This window comes from Perognathus longimembris, chromosome 1 (assembly GCF_023159225.1).
Source record: "Perognathus longimembris pacificus isolate PPM17 chromosome 1, ASM2315922v1, whole genome shotgun sequence".
Classification (NCBI taxonomy): domain Eukaryota; kingdom Metazoa; phylum Chordata; class Mammalia; order Rodentia; family Heteromyidae; genus Perognathus; species Perognathus longimembris.
In genome coordinates, this window is record NC_063161.1 from 150792389 (window position 1) to 150814546 (window position 22158).

The 22158-nt window shown below is 37.2% G+C and overlaps 1 protein-coding gene across 9 annotated transcripts in view; it reads left to right on the plus strand.

Annotated features, from left to right (window-relative positions):
- Cntrl (centriolin) overlaps window positions 1-22158 on the plus strand; it is a 90380-nt gene that overhangs the window by 25015 nt on the left and 43207 nt on the right. For 7 of the 9 annotated variants that reach the window (XR_007210279.1, XM_048340806.1, XM_048340832.1 and 4 more), the window contains exons 10-18: window positions 654-763; window positions 3321-3515; window positions 7992-8145; window positions 9259-9479; window positions 11842-12018; window positions 13583-13717; window positions 17252-17397; window positions 18270-18480; window positions 19678-19857. Coding sequence is in view for 8 of the 9 variants with exons in the window: in XM_048340806.1 (XP_048196763.1) it covers window positions 654-763; window positions 3321-3515; window positions 7992-8145; window positions 9259-9479; window positions 11842-12018; window positions 13583-13717; window positions 17252-17397; window positions 18270-18480; window positions 19678-19857 (1529 nt within the window). In the remaining variant the exon portion in view is untranslated. The remainder of the gene's footprint in view (window positions 1-653; window positions 764-3320; window positions 3516-7991; window positions 8146-9258; window positions 9480-11841; window positions 12019-13582; window positions 13718-17251; window positions 17398-18269; window positions 18481-19677; window positions 19858-22158) is intronic. The other 2 variants (XM_048340811.1, XM_048340838.1) reach the window with 2 other exon arrangements.

The window sequence follows — 22158 nt, forward strand, 5'->3', positions numbered from 1 at the left end:
TGAAATTTGAGGTAGGAAGTAATTGATTTGACATCACCTCCCCCCAAGACAAGATAAATTTCTTGGTATTAAGACCCATTTGCCTCAACATAGGAATTAATCTTTTTTTTCTTAGCTAGTACCAGAGTTTGAACTTGAGGCCTCATGCTTGCTCAGCTTTCTTGTCAACAGTGTGTATGCTATCATGCTTCCAGACCAGGTTTTGCTGGTTAATTAGATGTAGAGTCTTGCAGACTTACCTGCTCAGGCTGGATTTAAACAATGATCCTCCAGATCTCAACCTCCTAAGCAATTAAGGTTATAGGTATCAGAATGGCACTCAGCCCAACACAGGATTTTTTTAAACTCATGAATCTAATACTACCTAATTGCAACATATAAATAAAGTGCATAATTCTCAATAAAATCTGTATGCTTTTAAAAGGATTCACTGTGTTAGGGGAAAAAGCAAGTTATAAAATCAAGTTACATTTAGAATTCTATAAATAAAAGGACCAGTTAAGGTATAGTATATCATTAACAATTTATCCTTAGAGTTTAAGAGAAAAAAAAGCAAGTTCTGTGGCTATTGACAGAATATAAGGGAGAAGAAAGTTTGCAGAATTCAGATTTTTTTCTTGTGTGTATATGAGCACTTTTTTAAACATTTGCAGCAAAAATTCAACTGTCAGAACTACATGATGAAATAGAAAAGGCAGAACAAAAAGTTTTAAGAGCTACTGAAGAATTTAAACAACTGGAAGAAGCTATACAACGGAAAAAAGTATGTAAAAGCAAAGCACCTTTGCCAAGAGCAAATAAAAAAGATACAATGCATTTTTTTCTTTCATAATCATACAAAATTATTTTTAGACCAGTATTACCTAATTAACTGTGGTATAGTTTAGTCAAGTATGGTTATAGCATTTCTCAAGTATGGACATTGTATTAGCATTTTATAAAGTGTGTAGAAATAAATTACTTAAACTTTATATGAAAAGATGTATTCAAACTACTAAGTTATGAAAATAGTTCCTTTATACAGGATGTTGCTTTCTATTCTATCTTTTCTCACTGAATTAAGTACCCTCTAACTCTAACATGCTAGGACCTAGATTACCAACCAGAAGACATCTCTTCTGTAGCACGAACATCATTAAACACAAGAATACACTCTCAGAAATGAGTATGTCATGAATAAGTAAGCATTTCAACTGTATGATACAATTTCATAGGGGAAAAAGTTTAAAACAAAGTTTTTGACATTTTCTTTCCTTTCCTTCCTTTCTTCCTCACTTCCTTTCCTTCTTTTTTTTTGGCCAGTCCTGGGCCTTGGACTCAGGGCCTGAGCACTGTCCCTGGCTTCTTCCCGCTCAAGGCTAGCACTCTGCCACTTGAGCCACAGCGCCGCTTCTGGCCGTTTTCTGTGTATGTGGTGCTGGGGAATCGAACCTAGGGCCTCGTGTATCCGAGGCAGGCACTCTTGCCACTAGGCTATATCCCCAGCCCCACTTCCTTTCCTTCTACACTAGGGTTTGAACATAGGACCTTCTGTGCCAGGCAAACACTTTACCACTTGAGCTGGACATTTTCACTTTTAAATGAGTAAATTGTTTTAAATATTTATAACTAAATATAAATAATACATGTAATTTTTAAATATTTCAAATAAAATAATTTTTCTAAGAAAATTTTAATAAGAAAAATAAGCCTAGATATTGCATTTCCTTATACTAACAAATTTAAATTTTATCCTAGTTTTTATCAGTAAAATAAAAATCTCAAGATTTTTTTTGTATTTTACAATATAGTATGATATGACTTTACTAGGTAACGGAATTTTTAATTTTTTCCTGATTAAAAATATATTATGGGGCTGGGGATATAGCCTAGTGTCAAGAGTGCCTGCCTCGGATACACGAGGCCCTAGGTTCGATTCCCCAGCACCACATATACAGAAAACGGCCAGAAGCGGCGCTGTGGCTCAAGTGGCAGAGTGCTAGCCTTGAGCAAAAAAAAAAGAAGCCAGGGACAGTGCTCAGGCCCTGAGTCCAAGGCCCAGGACTGGCAAAAAAAAAAAAAAAAAAATATATATATATATATATATATTATGATCATGGAGAATTGCATACTTGTTAATATTTTTGTCTCACTTCCTTCCATACTTTTATTTTCATCTTCTTTTTATACTTTGTTAACAGATTTTTGAGAAACATTTCTACATTTATATAAACTTTTATGCTAAAAGTTGTTCAAAGTAGCAAATAGCATATAAGCTTCTTGACTTTTATAATTGGGATAAATGTACTTTTTCTTTGGTGGTACCAGGTTTAAACTAAGGGCCTCATGTTTACATGAGGCAAACGTTTTACATGCACTTGGCCTTTTGCTTTCTTTCTCTTTCCTTTTCTTTTTCTTTGATTTTTGCATAGGGTCCTTTACTTCTGCCGAGGCACAAGTGCTTCAGTAGTAGGATTACAGGCAGTAACCACTATGCCCAGCTTACTTGTTAAGATAGAGTCTGGCTAATTTTTTGCCTGGACTGGCCTGAAACTGTAATCCTCTTATCTCTACCTCACAAATAACTGGTATAAGAGGTGTATGTTAGCATGTCCAGCCAGGATAAGTATATATTCTACATTTTATGTTTTGGAGATTAAAGTAAACTGAGTGCCAGTGGCTTACTTCTTGTAATCCTAGCTACTTGGGAAGCTGAGATCAGAAGGATCAAGATTCTAGGCAAGAGTAGGCAGAAAAGTCATTAAGATTACATCTCAGTGAAAAAAGCTGGACATGGTTGTATTCCTTTCATCCCAGCTAGAGTAGGAAGTGAAAAGGGTAGATTGCAGTTCAGGTACATACCAAGGGTGCAGGAAGTAATAACCAATATTAGAAGCATGGTTTAGTGGTAAAGTCCCTGTCTGGTAGGTGCACAGCCCCGAGTTCAAAACCCAGTGTTACCTAAATAAATCAGATTTAAAGTTAGATGGGTTCAAATTTAGAGTGAATTAGTTAAAATTTAAAGCAAATTACAGTTTAGAACAGTGCCTGGGGGCACATTGTAAACTCAGTTATCTTTACTATTATAGTTTTAGTATTTTATAATTTGCATATACTAACTAGAATGACAGCTTTTATTTGTGACTGTTACTAATTATTGATCTTCATAAACTTTTGTAAAATAAGATTTTCTGCATGGAGTGCATAGGTTACTCACACATTTCATTTTAAAAACAAACTGATAGAACATAGGATACTTTTTTTAAAGTGTAGTTGTCTGTACACTTTTTTTTTTTTTGCTGTTCTTTGTTAATTTGTGTGGTTGCGGTGTGGGCACTTAGATTTCAGAAGCAGAAAAAGACCTTCTTTTCAAGCAGTTGAGTAGTAGAATACAACTGTTGAATAAATTACGCCAGGAAGCACTGGATTTAGAAATGCAGATGGAAAAGCAAAGGCAAGAAATGGCTGAAAAGCAGAAGGAGATCAACAATCTGCAAACAACTATAGAGAGCCTGGATCCCAAAGACCCTAAACATGTAAGTAAAGTAAGAACTTTTGACTTCTTCTATGGAGATGAGATTGTTCTTCTGTCTAGATAATACATGTCTCATCACTTTTAGTCAAGAGTTCTTTCTGAAAATCTCTTAGTTTGATGAACATATTTACGTTTTTAAATATAGATATATAATGTGTATATAGTCAAAGAGCATGTTTGTATATTATGTATGTATATATGAAGTATGTATATCCAAAACAAAATAACTTAGGGCTTGAAGGAAATAGTTTTCACTTAATAATGGCTTCATGGTACACTTTTTTTTTTTTTTTTTTGCCAGACATGGGGCTTGAACTCAGGGCCCTGAACACTGTCCCTGGCTTTTTGCTCAAGTCTAGCACTCTTCCATAGCACCATTTCCGACTTTTTCTGCTTATGTGGTGATAAGGAATTGAACCCAGGGCTTGCTAAGCTAAAGCACTCTACCGCTAAGCCACATACATACCCAGCCCCTTGGTACACCTATTTTTAAGTGATTAAGTTTCATTATATTTCAGAGCAAGAGAAACTTGCTTAAAGATGCTCTCCAGACTTCATACTTTTTATCTTTCCTTGCCCTCTTCTTTTGAAAGCAGAAAGAGGCTTGGCACCAGTGGCTCACGCTTGTAATCCTAGCTACTCAGGAAGCTGAGGTCTGAGGATTGCGGTTTGAAGCCAACTTTGGCAAGAAAGTGCATGAGGCTATTATGCCCTTTATCTTCCAAATAAACCAGGAAGAAATCTGTGCCTCATGTGGTAGAGTGCTAGCCTTGAGCAAAAGAAGCTCAGGGACAACACCCATGCCCTGAGTTCAAACCCCAGGGTGAGCACCAAGGGGGGGGAAGCAGAAGGAGCTGAAGAAAGTTGAGACCTTTTTCTACCTCTTCTTTAAACCTTTATGCAAATATTCCACTGAAATTATTTTCTGTTTCATATTATTTTCTTTTTTTTGGCCAGTCCTGGGCCTTGGACTCCGGGCCTGAGCACTGTCCCTGGCTTCTTCCCGCTCAAGGCTAGCACTCCGCCACTTGAGCCACAGTGCCGCTTCTGGCCGTTTTCTGTATATGTGGTGCTGGGGAATCGAACCTAGGGCCTCGTGTATCCGAGGCAGGCACTCTTGCCACTAGGCTATATCCCCAGCCCTCATATTATTTTCTTAAAAATGAAACATTTCTTTGAACTGTGTCTTTTTAAGATATGACCAGATGTGGTTAGTGGCTGTGGTCAGGTGAGTCAGGCTCTTGTCTCTTTATGTCAGTCAGCATTATCTTTTAAAGAACTGTTCTCTGGATTAACAGAAATCATAGGATTAAACAATGCACTAAAATTGCTTTAAATACTTGACAAATTCATTATTCCTTTAAACATTTTTATAAAATATATACCAGCTTATTTTGATAAAGGATAATTTTATCATGATAGACCTAAAGTCTTTTTAATGAAAGCTTAAGACATAGTATTAACATTGAAACCAAGAGTAGTGTCGATTATTTTAAGCAATTTTTGTTGGGTGAAAATTAGGAGGTTTTAGGTACTCTAATTGTGCTGTGGAGTCAATATTACCTTACCTTATTGTATTTATTTGTTCAGAGCCTGATCTCTATAAGATCCCTGAGGATTAGAATTGTATATGGTACTAATGTCTGTGTCACTAGGGGCCAGCCCTTTGTTAATGCATGCCTAAGTCCTGGAAGATAAGAAGGAAAGAGCCTGCACGCCCTATCCCAAAGCTCAAGTACTACTTCTTCCAGTTCTATGACATGAGTCTATAATTAGAACCATCAACAAACTTCTTGGTAGAGAGGGAGTTTAAATTTCAGTGTACTTTTTTAATAAAGAAATGATATTTTGGGGAGCTGGGGATATAGCCTAGTGGCAAGAGTGCCTGCCTCGGATACACGAGGCCCTAGGTTCGATTCCCCAGCACCACATATACAGAAAACGGCCAGAAGAGGCGCTGTGGCTCAAGTGGCAGAGTGCTAGCCTTGAGCGGGAAGAAGCCAGGGACAGTGCTCAGGCCCTGAGTCCAAGGCCCAGGACTGGCCAAAAAAAAAAAAAAATGATATTTTGGAATGGTGTCTGTTTTGAAGGCATCTAGATTAGTCTGTACTAAATGGGGACAAAACATTATAAACCATGTTTCATTTTTGTTAAGAACTAAAAATTTATTTTATTTTATTTATTTTGTTTATTTTTTCTAGTCCTGGAGCTTGAGTACTGTCCTGGCTTCTTTTTGCTCAAGGCGAGCCCTCTGCCACTTGAGCCACAGCACCACTTGTGGTCTTTTCTATATATGTGGTGCTGCCACTAGGCCATATTCCCACCTCCCTAAATTGTGTGTGTGTGTGTGTTTGTGTGTGTGTGTGTGTGTGTGTGTGTGTGTGTGTGTTTTGATCATAGGGCTAGAGCACCAGCACAAAGCTTAATGTGCTGACTTAGAGTGAGCATCTTTTCCTATTTGCTTCAAGTTAGTGTTAGGCACAGCATTTTAGGCTGCATAGAATATAGGCCTTTTAGCAAAAGAAAACAGTACAGTAGGATTCTTGCATATTTTTCTTTAGCTGTAGATTTTATGTAAAATATTTGATTTGTATTACTTAATCAGATTAAGTATCTTTTTGGAGTGGAAAAAAAAAGATATGATAGAAAACATACTAAGTGCCCACCTGGTACATTGTGCTGATATTTTATATATGCTAAGGTACTTTATTTTATCACAGTGTTTTCTTTTCAATTTATAGAGGGTAAAAATGTAACTTAGAAAAATTTGTGATTTGCACTGATCACCCTTTTAGGAAGAGGCAGAGCCATTAAGCTACTAAAATGATCTTTTCTTTACTGTCAAAATGAAGTACAGAGGGGTTACAGTTTCATATATAAGGCAGTGAATACATTTCTTATCCAACTTGGTACCTCCTCCCTCATTTTTCCCCTACCTCCCTAAAGAAATTATTTTAAAATTAGCTCAGAATCAAGCCTAGTTGGGTTTTCAAAATGTAAAAGCATTTTGCTAGGTTTCACAAGGAAAAGGTACCATTTGAGTATCAAGTCCCATTTTAGTTATTAAGTTGTTCATAGCCAGAAGTACAAATAAATGCCCTGGTAGCAAACGTAATAAAGAGCTCTGTGTTGCTCTCTTCTATCAGGAACTACCCAATGGGAGCAAAGTGTGAACAGTTCTCTGGAGGATTAGCCAGTAGTACTGCTTGCAGCTTTTGGTGTGATTGGCCCTCGGGAGCTTCCTCTGTTTTGATTTAAAGAGGGGAGGGTGGGGCCTGCCTGCGGAGGCTATCTATGACTGGAGGCTGGGCTGCCGCTCACTCCTCGCTGGGAACGTGGTTTGAACGCTGGGAAGTTACAGATCTGGAGGCGCTTGCAAAAATGTGGCTGTCAGAGAGGAAAGACCACGTGAATTTGAAGACAGTGTTAGAAAGCATTCTGCCCACAATTTCTCTCTTCTTCATGGTTGTTTTAACAGGACAGATTCTAAGTTAAGGTATGGTCATTTTCTCTCTTTGTACAAAGGACTTAGAGGGAGGAGGAGTCAGAGATGTAAGTTCCTGTTTTTACAATAACTCTTTTGTGTATACCACAATAGTGAAAACAGCTGAATCTTGTTGCTCTAGTGTGTTCATTATATGCCACTGGCACTTGAACTGAATTTTGACCTGCAAATAAGAGGTTTTAATGGATTTTTAGCGGTGAATTTTAAGGATTTATTAATTTAGATAAAAATACAGCAGTTAAAAAATTATCTTTAGCCATAAAAGTTCTATGTTTAGTTACTAAACAATCTGTTAACTACAGTTCTTAGATTTCAGAACATAAAAGTTTTGTTAAACAGATTGATTTCAGAAAGATGTCAGCAGCTGGGTATTTTAGGTATGTTAGAGAAAAGACAAGATTTAAAAAACTCATCAAGTTTACTAGTAAAATAAGAGCCTTTCTATCAAGGTGCCAGTCATTAGTTCATCAAAAATGAAGAGACTTTTTTCCTAGTATTTGAGGTAAGCAGACATCTAATGTTGAAAAATGTGTACCTTTGTGGTTCAGATACAGTTCTCTCCCCTGATGGTTTTATCTTCAGTTCTAGTCCTTTGATCCTATGGGGGCAATGTTAGTCACGGGGCTTGGGAGAGTAGGAGGGCAAAAGTTCTCTGGGGAATTATTTTGTATCCATATCAACAGTTACCTAAGGAGACTTGGGCAAGTCATTTGATGAACCTGACCCACAGTGGGTTTGCTCACTTGTAAAATGAAAGATTAGACTAGGTAATTGGTTCTATTTTGTATTCTTCATTTTAAAATGTTTAACAAAAACAATGCCATCTTCACCACCACCACCACCAAAAAAATGTTGTTTAAGAGTTCTGGACATAGCTTAAGTGGTAGAGTAATTGCCTATTTGTGCAAGGCTCTGTTAAGAATTATTATAAAATGTAAAGAACTTGTGTTTGTTTTTGTCTTTTCAATTCAGTCTCATGTGCAGGCACAGAAAAGGGGTAAAGAACAACAGCTTGACACTATGAACAAGCAGTACAAACAACTGGAAAGCCGTTTGGATAATATACTTTCTAGAATTGCTAGGGAGACTGAGGAGATTAAGGATCTTGAACAACAACTTACTGACGGTGAGAGTTTAATTTGATTTTAGGTAACAAAAAAACAAAACTACCCAGACAGGAATGAATCCAGCTATGAGTTAAATATGTATGGTTCACCAGTCACTGCTAGTATTTGATATGAAAGTGTTTGCAAAATACCCAAAACTATTTTTAAAACTAAAAATACTTTCTTTTTAATGATGTTTTGTTGTATTGATGCCTACTAAGTCAAGTCATTCTACTTAGCAGGCAAGAGTGAAGTCAGTGCATGATGATGATAAGATCTGTCACATGATTGTCTTCCATTGTATAATACCCTTCAGAAGCAAAGCCTGTTGGCATTAGGAAATCCAGTATCTAACAGTATATTAAGAAAATGTATTGGGGGGGGCAGAGTGGGGGAATTGGGGAGGGAGAAGGTGGGAGAAAAATGAGGGAAGGAGGTAACAGGTTTGATAAGAAATGTACTTACTGCCACCTTACATATGAAACTGTAGCCCTTCTGTACATCACTTTGACAATAAATTTAAAAATTAAAAAAAGAAATAAAATATAATTTCCAGAAAGCCAGGAGAAAAAAGAAATGTATTTCACATTTCAGTTTCAACATTTAGTATATCATGAACACTCAAGAAAGACTCTTAAGGCTGGGGATATAGCCTAGTGGCAAGAGTGCCTGCCTCTGATACACGAGGCCCTAGGTTCGATTCCCCAGCACCACATATACAGAAAACGGCCAGAAGCGGCGCTGTGGCTCAAGTGGCGGAGTGCTAGCCTTGAGCAGGAAGAAGCCAGGGACAGTGCTCAGGCCCTGAGTTCACAGCCTAGGACTGGCCAAAAAAAAAAAAAAGAATTCACAATTTTGCTACACATTTTTTATTTCATTTGGAAATTATTTAAATGCTTTACATCACAAACTTCTTAAGCATCCTATGAGTACTTTCCAAATACCTTTTATATTGTACCTGATTAATATTCCTATACTACATATAATAGGAAGAAAATTACCATTATATCTTGAAACAAATATAAGATAGGATATAATTACAAGCTTAGAATTTCACTTAGCTAGTAACAAATCACCGAGGAGACAAAACAATATTTTTTAAATATAATTATTATTCTTTCCATCTGATTTAGGCCAGATAGCTGCAAATGAAGCTCTGAAGAAGGATTTAGAAGGTGTCATCAGTGGGCTGCAGGATTACCTTGGGACCATCAAAGACCAGGCAGCTCAGGCCCAGAATGAGTGTCAGCAGCTACAGGATGAGAAAGAGACACTGCTGCAGAGATTGTCCAGTGTCCAGCAGGAGAGGGATGAACTGGAAATAGTTGCCATGGATGCAGAAAACATGCGGAAGGTATGATTTGTTCTCTATTTTCCTTAGCTTTCAGGAGTAGATAGCCAAGTTAAGACAGTTGAAACAGTTAGAAATAAGTGACAAAAAGTATTAGTGGCTATTGGGTACTTTTTTTCTTATTGGAGGGATTTTTTTTCTTCTTCATCTGAAACATTTGGGATCATTATTTTTTCTTTACTAAGGAAAATTATTTTTGTAAGGTCCACTCCTGGGAAGACTCCATGCAGATGCCCCCCACCTGTTTAAGTCTGCGCCCAGTACCTGAGTTACCTAGGTAACTGGCACACCCGGAGGTCAGATCCAATCCATCTGGCCATATCTCCTACCTTTTCCTATGTAATCCTACTCAACCCGGTTCCCTTTCTCTTTCTTTTTCTCTCTTTTTCTCTCTTACTCTTTCTTTTTTCCTTTCTTCCTTTCCCTCTGTCTCCCCATGCCTCCATCTTGTATGGGCTGGCAGTTTGCTTTCCCCCCAATAAACTTTCTGCTTGAACCATGTGGCGGGTTTCCTTTCCTTTCTGGTGAACCTTAAAATTTTGTCTCTATTTCTTTCTCTGAAAGGTATTATTTACAAATAACTATAAAGACAATTTACAGACACATTTTATCTAAACAGAGTGCTATATGAAAGTTTGTATTTTTATTACTTGCAGAAGAATTATAAAACACATTGTAGTTTATCTTACTGTTATTACTTGATAATAAAAGCAATATTAATTTTGATATTCTACATGAAGACAGGCATTGTTGTAAATTATGCTTTTCTATACCTAATTGTCTACTCATTAGGAAATGAGTTGTCTACTCATTAGGAAATTTCACTTATTCTATTTTAGTTTTTTGGCAGACATTGTTGTGACTAAGAACCAAAGGTTCCCCAAATTTCATGTTCATTAGAGCTGCTTTCCAGAAATTGGAGTTCATATTTTTTAATGTAAAAACTCTCAGGCATATAAAAAGTATCAGAAATACATTTAACATTGTATTTTTACAATGCAGCTTAAGAAATAAGATGTTGCAAATATATATGAAAATCTCTGTGAACTCCTTTCCCAAAAGTAACACAACCCTGAATGTAGTTATTTTCCTACATCTGTTCTTTTATATATATACACATACACACGTGTGTATATACAGTTCCATAAGCAATATGTGCTCTAAGGTGTCATAGTGTATATCACTTCTTTTCTTCCTTCTCATTTATTTGTTGAGGGACTCCCATTTTATTCTCATTGATGTATGTAACATCCCATTGTGTGTACATTCCACAGTTATTATTTAGTCATTCTTCTTTTGGAGGATACTTGGGTTGTTCCTAATATTTTGCTATAACTCACAGTTCTGGATGTAAAATTCTTGTGTGCATCTTGAACTTGTAGACTGCTGTACTTAGCATAAGCGCCTTAAAAGGTATATATTAAAGGCTTGGTCCCCAGTGTGTGGTATTACTGGAAGACAGCAGAACCTTTAAAAGGTGAGGCCTAGTGGAAGGAAGTTTAGGGCACTGGAGGAGATATTGGGACCTCAGACTGCTTTTTCTTTCTCTTTTCTTCCTTACTGCCATGAGGTGAGCAGGCCTCTTCCATGATCTTGTGTACCATCACTAGACTAAAGCAATGGGGCCAAAAGTGGCCATGGACTGAAACCAGAGCAAAATAAACCATCTTCCTCCTTTTAAGTTGGTTGTCTCAAGTATTTTGTCACAGCAACAGAAAGGTGACTAACACAGGGGATTATGATCAGAAGCTAGGATTATAAACGTGAGCCATTGGGCACACAGCTTTATTATCTTTTCAAAATTTTTAGATTTTTAATACTTTTTTATACTATTTTAAAAAGACATTTAAGAGTCTTTCTTGAGTGTTATAAATAAAGATGTCAAAATTTAAACTTGCCTTTCTGAAGTGGGAAATAAATTTCTTAATATACTGTTAGATACTGAATTTCCTAATGCCAACAGGCTTTGCTTCTGAAAGGTTTTATACATAATGACTTGTAGGAATTCTTTAGTCTGGGTATTAATAAAACATTTAGTCCAATATCTAATGGAAAGTAGGCATTAAATGTTAGCCTTTGTGCCCATCTTCCTTGTACGTTTTCTTTTAAAATATCATTTAACTGGTTACTTGGGAAAGCTTGTTGATAGCTTACTGACCTTTCAGATTATATTGAGTTAGGGTTTTGTTTTTCAACTAGTATAAGCAAAGCCTGAGGCTTCATCAGGTAGCAAATGAAAAGTTTCTGTTCCAGGCATCAGGCTGGCCAGCACTGGGTTTACTGTACTCAGGTTACTTAAAACAACATACAGATGTTTAAGCAGCACTGTGAGGGATATGCAGTAAACTCTCTGATCTTCTTCCAGGAGCTGGCAGAGCTAGAAAGTGCCCTCCAAGAGCAACATGAAGTAAATGCATCCCTACAGCAGACTCAAGGAGATCTCAGTGCCTACGAGGCTGAGCTAGAAGCTCAGCTAAGGCTAAGGGTTGCTGAAACCAGCAAGCTCAAGGAAGAGTTGGAAAAACTCACAAGGCTTAGTCAGGTAAGTAGGACCATCCTCCAACTAGAAACTATGAAGCCTTTGCCTAAGATACCTTACTTCTGGATGAGAGGGAGTGAATAGGACCAAAGTACATTGTATGCATGTAGAGAAATATCATGATGAAACCCCTTTATACAACAAATATATGCTAAAAATAATATTTCAATTTAATATTAAATACTTTTGAATATATTATATTTGGAGCGTAAGGAAGGATATATTTTTGGAATCAAACATCCTGAGTCAGATACTATCTGTAAGTACATGGGCGAATCACTTTATGGCTCTGAGTCTCCCAGCCTATCCTTCTGTAAAATGGCAGGTGTTGAGGAGTAAGATAAATGGCTATAAAAACACCTCATCAGAAGGAACATATTCAATAAAATCTAGTTTTTCTTTCCCAGAATAGCTTTAAGAGACTTCTTTTAAGCTGATGTTAAGTTTCACTTTTGTTTCCTTTTATGGTTGGTTGAACTACTAGTTTATTCAAGAAAATATTATCCATTGAATAAATACCATTGATTGGTTATTGGTTGTTGGCCTGTTAACTGTGAATGCTTTAGGGACCACCAAACAGACATAATTACTCCCATATGTGCTAACAAACCTCAGGACACAGGTGAGGAAGAAAGGGACAAGATGCTATAACAAAGGAAGGGAGATAGGGAAGACCATCCTACAGACTCAGCCAAACATTGTTTCTATTTTCAAGTAATAATAAATATGGTTTCTAAATGGCATTTCCTTATAAATTCTCCTGTCTTTTTTTTTTCAAGTGGGCCCTTACTAGTTTGGATGATATATTTGTCACTTGTACGTCCACTAAATTTATATGTGTGTGTATACATACACATATATATACACATACATACATACATATATGTATAAAATATGGTTTGCCTTTTTACTGGCTGACTTGGTATTGAAAGAGATTTTCCACCCCTTAGCATCAAGATCACAAAGATTGGTCTTCAAACTATGCATTGAGAATATACAACATAAGAGATCTTTTCCCTCTGATCTACAGATCTATATACCTGATTGGTACCTTGCAACATTATCAATTCACTTGTGAAGCTTGTTTAATACAGATTATGGGCCCTATAAGAGATTCTGACCCATAAGTTTGAGATAGAGTCTTGACAGCTGCTTGGGTCTTTCACTGTATAGCTCAGGTTGTCCTTGAAATCTCCACCCTCTGCCTCAGTCTCCCAGATGCAGGGATTAGGGGCATGTACCTACACCCAGATGCCATCTTTAATAGATGCCAAATGATTTTGGTACAGTTATTTCAGGATCATTATTTGCTTTTAAAAATCAATGTTTAGGGCTCCTTTGGAAGATTCTGATTTGGTCTTACAAGTTGAGCAGATTCTGATGCTTACTCCTTAAGTTTTAAGTTAGTAGTTTAAGGGATATGTGGGGAAATGGTCTTGGATTTTTTATTTTCAAACTTATAAAACTATAGGTTTGTGCATATATGTAAACCTACTGATGCCTGTTGGAATCCCAAATTTCTGGTGTTTTACACTTTTCTATTATTTCTTCTCCTGACAATAAATAGTTGGAACAATCAACACTTCAGGCAGAACTTGAGAAGGAAAGGAAATCCCTCAAAAATGCCCTTGGAAAAGCCCAGTTCTCAGAAGAAAAGGAACAGGAGAACAGTGAACTCCGCTCACAACTTAAACAGCTACAGGTATGATTTGTTCTGAGTATAATTCAGCTATGGACACCCACAGATGGTGATGACTTCAGTTAAGCATTTAGTCACCTGTTCTAACATGTATTAGCAACTTGTATTATTAGAAAAAAAAGAAGTCTAGGTGTGGTATTACCATTACCTCTGTTCTCCTGTAACATGTTGGTACAGGAAATGGAGGCAGTGTTGTAGTGAACAGTATGCTGTGTAAATTCACAGATGAAGGTAACACTTTGCATTTTTCCTAGATATGGATGTGTCACCAGAGTGAGCTAAAATTATTCTATTGGTATATCCTTCTTCCACTGGATTATCTTTGTCATTATCTATGAATTTAAATATGGTGGACCACAGTAGGATTTCCTGATTTCACAATCTTCCTCTCAGAGATAATGTTATTTAAAATGCAGTCATTTTGTAATTGTTGAGAAAGTATAAAGAATTTTTTATAGCTCTTCTCAAAATAATGTGCAAGTCATAGGAGTAGTTGGACAGGATATTTTAGAAAACTCCCCCAAAGAAGATATGTAACAAATACCTGAATCAGTAGTCAGATCTCCCTGTTAGTGTGGTCAGGGACTGCTTGTCTAGGTGAAGTGGCAGCTAGTATTACCAGAAATAAAGGGGCAGAATGGACATGGTTTGGGGGAAAACCTCCGAAAGCTCATGCAGATGCGTACTCCCCCAAATATTCTTCTACATGTATTTTTCCAGAAAGTTAAAAAAAAATCTGATAACCTAGAATTTAAATTTTACTGCTAGACCCAAAGAAACATGGACTCTATGGTCTCCCTTATTGGGAATATTTAGCACAGGTCTAGGCAAGTCACAGCAGAGGATGACAAGAGCCCAATACCTATACCCTTATGATCACATAAGATGATGCTAAGTGAAATGAACTCCATTTTATGGAAATGATTGTTATATCACAGTTGTAACTACTTTCAACATCCCATGCGTATCTGTAGTTTCTACTATTGATGATGTTCGTGTATCACCTTCTTGTGATTGTATCTACACTATCTCTGTAATCTTATCTGAGTGTATGGGAAACAGTGTATACTGGTATTAGAATTAGGAAATTCAAAGGGAATACCAAAATTGAGATACAAAGGGTAAAATAAGAGAAACAACAACAAAAGCAATACTTGCAAAACTGTTTGGTGTAAGTGAACTGAAAACCTCAGGGGGGGAAAGGGAGAGGGGGGAGGGGGGTATGAGGGACAAGGTAACAAACAGTACAAGAAATGTATCCATTGCCTAACGTATGAAACTGTAACCTCCCTGTACATCAGTTTTATAATAAAAACTTAAAAAAAAAAAGAACAGCTGTTGCTTGTTAAGGTATGTAGTTCGAATAAAGGTTATTGTACTGGAAACTCCTCAAAAATAAATAAATAAATAAATAAATTTTACTGCTATTAGTTCCACTTTTGATGTAAATGTCATAAAGGATGTCCATGTTTTCTTGTGTCAGAGAAGGAAGGTGCATTTGTGTGTGTACATTTGGGTCTTCATTAGATTACTAGTTTTTAATTTTGCTTTGGAAATTCTCCAGTCCCAAAAAAATAAATCTGTGTTGTTTTATGTTTCCATTATCTAGTTTAGACAATTGTCAACATTTCATTGAGTCTACCATTTTTTTTCTGATTGCAATATTTTAAAGAAAACCTCATATCTTTGTTTCATTTCTGAATCTTTAGTAAACATTATCTTGTAGTAAAAAACTAAAATATCCTCAGGAGTCACCCTCTGAAAGGTAGAAACCACGGTCAGCTTGACCTGAGGCTGCTTGCCTCAACATGAATACAGGTTATACTCACTCTACATTTGTATTTCTTAGAAATCACCTTTATAAAAGGAAACAAAACCTAAGGATACTAGATCAAGAAAAGAAATAGCTTGCTAGAAACCAGAATCACTCTACTAGTCTTTTTATTCTTTTCCCAAGTTCTGCCAATTATAATCAAACTTGAATTTGGTATATACAATAAACATACATGTGGGGATCGGAGACACTTGGTTACTTACAAGATTTATGACTTTGAGAAATAGTTAATCTTAGCTTTTGCTTCTCTGTCTTGAATATAAAAATCATATCCACTTTATTAAGTGACTGTGGTAGTGAAATACATCATTTGGCATTGCTGCTAGTACACTGTCCAACTCCATGAATTTCAGTTTGCTGTAGATTATTTCCAAGTCACTGGTGCACTTGTGCCTCAGCCAAGAGCTGATAAAAATATCTAAAGTGTTTTATGGAACCGTGATGAATCATAGTTTTAAAAGTTTTGACTTTTACTGTACCAGTCTTTTAGGGGCTGCATGGCTCTGTCATTTCTCCATTCTTAGTTCTCTGAACATTGTGTTTAGCTCATCATGGACCAGTCCTATGATAGTGAGTCTTTGCAATTCCAGAATTTATTCAGTACTTGCTGTACTGAATCTTGGTTCAAATTTTAGATACAATTTTTGTTGTCCTTTTGGCTGGCCTGGTTCAGATCACTTGTGACCACTATTAGTTAGTACATATGGTCCTCAGTTTAGGATGGGATTGTATCCTGATAAGCCCACCATAAGTTGAAAATATTATAAGATAACTGCATTTAATATTCCTAACCTACTGAATAATATAGTGTAGCCTAGTCTATAGTAAATGTGCTCAGAATGCCTATGAACACAAATCATATTTTATAATAAAATGCATAATTTATTGGAAATATAATGGGAGACAAAAATACAAACCCTAAAACATTCAGGTACTATAGTACACTATAAAGAATGAAGTTTTAGCTTGGTACTAGTGGCTGGTTACACCTGTAATCCTAACTATTCAGGAGGCTGAGAACTGAGGAATGCAGCATAAAGTCAGCACAGGCAGGAAAGTCCATGAATCTCTTTATCTCTAACTATCAAAAAGCCAAAAGTGGAACTGTGGCTCAAAAGTGGTAGAGCGACAGTCTTGAGTGGAAGAGCAAAGATGGTGATCAGGCCCTGAGTTCAAGCCCCAGGACCAGCACACACACAAAAAAAGGAATCATGTTTTACCATCCTGATGGCCTGGCTCACTGGGAGCTGAGGCTTCTTGTTAACTGCCCAGCTTCATGGGAGTCATAATATATAATACCATCCCTGGGGGGGAAGAAAGTTCAAAATAACTGTAATGAGGGGACCATCTGTAGTATAGAGAAAGCTGGCTCAGTAGTGGGCAGGGACAGTTTGCAGATGAAAGTACTCCAGATGGTGAAGGTACTTAAAAACATGTTAATTGCAATTCTGTTCTCCATTATGCTCAACAGCTGAGTTTGAAGTAGATTAACTATTCAAATAGTATAGGTATTTGGGAGAATAGAATCGATAGGTTAAGATATAGAATCACTTTGATCAAATTTAGGGAAATTTTAGTGACTTTTATTTGAATATTATTTGACATTGAATTATCCTCTATGGTCCAGACAATGTTCATTTATTTGTTAGCAGTGAAAATTTCCACACAAATAACAGATTCTCACCATGTCACTTCCTCCACAGGATGATAATAACCTGTTAAAACAGCAACTCAAAGATTTCCAGAATCATCTTAACCATGTGGTTGATGGTTTGATTCACCCAGAAGAAGTGGCAGCTCGTGTAGATGAGCTACGGAGAAAACTGGAATTAGGAGCTGGGGAAATGAGGTAAGAACTCTGTGCAAAGAGTTTCACAACCCCAGACTTGCTAAGTATGAAGGTCCATGGTAAACTGCCTTCCAAAGTTCTAGCAATGGTTGATTTCCTTTTTTTTTTCTTTTATTTAAATACAATTTTATTTTCATTGAGATATTTTATAGAGGGATTATCATTTCATAAGTCAGGTAGTGAGTACATTTCTTTTTGGGGGGCAGTGTTACTCCTTTGCTTTCCCCCAGTTTCTCCCTTTTGTCCCTGCCCACAAGTTACAAGGGCTGATTTCTTTCGAGAAGTTTTCCTTATGATGTTTCCAAAGGCTCTGATATAAGATCATTGAATTCAAATTGTCATTGATACTGTATTTTTATGTTAAGGTTAGCACTCTGCTATTTGAGCCACAGCAACACTTGGCTTTTTGGTGGTTAATTGGAGATAAATTTTATAGACTTCTTTCTACACTGGCTTCGAACCACAATCCTCAGATCTCAGCTTCCTGAGTAGCTAGGATCACAGGCATGAGCCACCAGCACCTAGCTTTAATTTGTTTGTTTATTTTAATTTTACATCTTTTATACTTTTTGATGATATTTTTAAAAGGTATTTCAGAGTCTTTCTTGAATGTTCATTATATATGGTCAAGAAGTAGGGCCACATTATACATTTTAAACGGAGATCATGTATCAGAAGAAAACAGAGGTTATTCAAGCCTTATTGGAGCCTGTGCTGTCAGATTGCTGTAAACACTGTACTTAGGAACTACTTAGTAATTTGCTGTAGGTTGACACCATTCCTTCTGCACATCTCTTTTTACTAGTTGTACTTATGTTAACAACCTCTTTGCATCAAAAATGTCACATAACATCGTGGGTTTTTTCCCTTACCAGGATCCATAGTCCTTCTGATATCCTAGGGAAAAGTCTTGCTGACTTACAGAAACAATTCAGTGAAATCCTTGCACACTCCCAGTCAGAAAGAGATGAAGCACAAGTGAGGGAGAGGAAACTCCAGGAAGAAATGGTTCTGCAGCAAGAGAAACTGGCAAATGGACAAGAAGAGTTCAGGCAGGCCTGCGAAAGAGCCCTGGAAGCTAGGGTAAGAAAAGAGAAAAAAAGCCACTGGAGGCAGCTCTTGGCAAATACTAATGGTGTTGAGCAAATTACTATGCTTTCTTTCTCATGTAAATTCAGCATAATTGTTTTTTCATTCATAACAAGTCTGACCTGTTATGATTACAATCCAACCCTAATTGTGGTTGTTGATGGCAAAGTCAAGCCTATTTGTAACACTGTTACACTGTTTCCTTTTTGGAAGCATGGTGTATAGGCTGATAAGTAATTCATTTAATTCATTAATGTGGCACCAGAATCCTTTTTTTTTGCTGGTCCTGGGGCTTGAACTTGGCCTGGGTGCTGTCCCTGAGCCTCTTTGTGCTCAAGGCTAGCCCTCTGCCCCTTGAGCCACAGTGTCACTTCTGGCTTTTTCTGAATGCTGTATTAGAGGTAAGAGTCTCTCACTGACATTTCTGCCCAGGCTGGCCTTGAACTGGATCCTCAGATCCCAGCCTCCTGAGTACCTAGGATTATAGATGTGTACCACCAGCTCCTGGCTCAGAATCCATATTTCTTAATGTAATGATATTAAAAATAGGGTAAGCATTCAAATGGATCCTCAAGAACCATCAGCTGGACTCCAAGGCTCATGCCTATAATCCTAGCTATTCAAGAGGCTGAGATCAGGAGAATTGTGGGTTTAAGGATGGCTTAGGCAAAAAGTTCAGGAGACCTGCCCATCTCAACTAGTAACTAGACGTGGTGTGATACATGCCTGTCTTCTCTGTTACGTGGGAGGCTGAGATCAAGAGAATTGAGATTCCAAGCCAGCTTGGCCAAAAAAAAAAATTCACAACATCTGTCTCAACAGAAAAAGCTGTTTATAGTGTTCCATACCTATTTTATCCCAGCTATATTAGGAAATATAAAATAGGGTTGTTATGCAGGCCAGTCCTGGCAAGAAGTAAGCCCTATCTAAAAAATATAATTACAGCAAAAAGGACTGAAGGTTTGGCTCAGCAAGCACAAGGCCCATTCTACCATCACCCCTAAAAACAAAAACAAAACAAAAAACAAAACATAAAATGGATTCCTATAACCTTTTAGTAAAAAATTGTATTACAGTCTACAGCTAAATAAAAGAAGGTTCTGTAACAAATTGTTCTTTTTGTAGCCAGGCTAGGCTACAAACTGAGAATTTGTCTCATAAATAAATTTTTGAAAAAAAAATCGTTTACAGATTAATTGTGATAAAAGGCAACATGATGCAAGAATCCGGCAGTTAGAAAATGAAATTCACTATCTGCAAGAAAATCTAAAAAGCATGGAAGAAATCCAAGGCCTCACAGATCTCCAACTTCAAGAAGCTGATGAAGAGAAGGAGAGAATTCTGGCTCAGCTCCAGGAGTTAGAGAAAAAGGTAAGCAGGTCATCTCCAGTGCTTTGCAGTTCAGTTGAATGGTATGGTCCACTGTCACCTCTCTGCATGCTGGCACTGAGCTGACTCTGACCTCAGAGAGACTTGGATGCTTTTTGTTGAGTTAGGGTCCTGAGACCAGGGTATCAATGATAGATGGCACCACGAATTGGCAAAGTAAGGACAGCAGAGTCAATTAGATGATAATTAAATGATCATAGGATGAGTTTGCTTGTTAGAAACTCCTATCCCCCAGTTGGACCCATGAGAAACTTGTTTAAACTGTCTTTTATTCTAATGCTTAGCCTCTCTGATCTGGCCTATCACTATCTCCTCAGTCCCCATGCACACATCCTGGACCTTGTTAAATTCAATAAATCATCCACTACTTCTAAAACTACAAAGTGAAGTATCCCACTCTGACAATAACCTCTATCTACCTACCTCCACGCTAACCATTTCTCAGCTTTATTAGCTTCCAGTTCATTAGTTTACTCTCTTTCTGTCTGTTAAGCCCTTCCTGTCTTATTCCTTCTTGTCCAGCTTAAATTCCTTTGTTTGCCACTGAGCTTTTTTAAAAAAAAAAAATTATGTATTGTCAAAATGATGTACAGAGGGGTTACAGTTTCATACATAAGGCAGAGAGTACATTTCTTATCAAACTTGTTATTACCTCCTTCCTCATTTTTCTCCCACCTTCCCCAGTCCCCCGCCCCTCCCCCGTTATACAATTGGTTTACAGCATATAGTTTTGTAAGTATTGCTGTTGCATTGGTTCACCTCTTATCCTTTGTCTCTCCATTTTGATGTTCCCCTTCCCTTCCCTGCTTCCAATAAACATATACCAGGGTACCAAAATCCATTTCAGTGACATCGGGGTAAAACCATGGAGAAGAAAGACAAAAGTAAATGGCACTGAGCTCTTTTTGACAAGTATTCTCAAATCCTTTATACTATCTTCCCTGACAAACTGAGTCTTTGAGTCTGAACTCGTGCTGGGTATTCCTGGAGAGGAAAGTGTGTGTGTGAGACACAACCAGGGTAGCACTAGAATTTCCTGGTCATCAAGCACACATAGGTTATACTACCTTTTCATCAGTAAAGTCACTGTCATGTCTACCTTTTTGTGCCTTCTCATTCCTCACATCTGCCAATCTCCCTTTTCCCAATCTCAGTGAGTGATTTGTTTCACACTCTACTGAGAATCCATCAGTTTCCAAGACTTGTTGAGTTCACCCACAGTGTATATTTGGGATATATGTACATTTTCCTTCTCTGATACCACCACCCTTATCTAGCCATTTCCTGGACAATGTGATGGTCACCTGAAAGATCTCCTCATTCTATCCATGACCTCCATGGAACAATTAACAGGAATTTTATCAGTCCTTCCTCTCAGAGTCTCCATTTTCTTACAAAATGAAATCCTTAAGCCTATGAGACCCTGCATGATCTGCCTGTTTCACTCACTATGCTGTTTTCAGTCCTTCAAAATGCCGGGCTCTTTCTTCACCACCATACACCCTAGGCCTGATTTTCAGTGATCTTTAAGGCTTATCTATCCATTGATTATTGATGATGCTAAGAAGTGTTTTTTAATGACTGGGGTGAATTTATGATCATTTAGATACCTGAATAAGAAAATTTATTCTTTGAGCTTATTCAGTAGATCTTTATAAAACACCTCTACTGTGTGTCAGATTTTTGTTCTAGACATGGGGCCTGCAGCAGCAAACAGAATCCTTGCCCTTCTGGAGCTTACTTCTATTTATTTAAATTTTATTGTAAAGGTAATGTGCAAAGCAGTTACAGTTATGTAAGGTAATGAGTACACTTCTTTTTGATCAGTGCTACCCCCTCTCTCATTTTCTCTTACTTCCCCTCCTCCAAGTTCCCTCCTCCTGCCCCAAATTGTAAAGTTCATTTCCAACAAAGTGTCTGGTGAGTATCACTATTAGATTAGGTCACCCTTTGTCCTGTGATTCTCCTTCTCTTCTCCAAATCAGATAAACTTACATACAAGGCAAAGGATACAGAAATAAAAACCAGTGACAACAGGGAATAAACCAAGGAATAACTGCAAACAGTATAGTTAAAAAACCTCTTGTTCCCATTTTTTGGAGTTCATTTCGATAAGCATCATTATGTATGGTCGTTTTCACATGGCTATTGAGCTAATATGATCAAGAATATCCTAAACATTTTCTAGTTATTACAAATGAGGGTAACCATGCAGCCTATGTTACTTTTGGTCTGTCTTATTTTGTTTAGGTCAAAACTTCCTAAGATCCAGATACACAACCA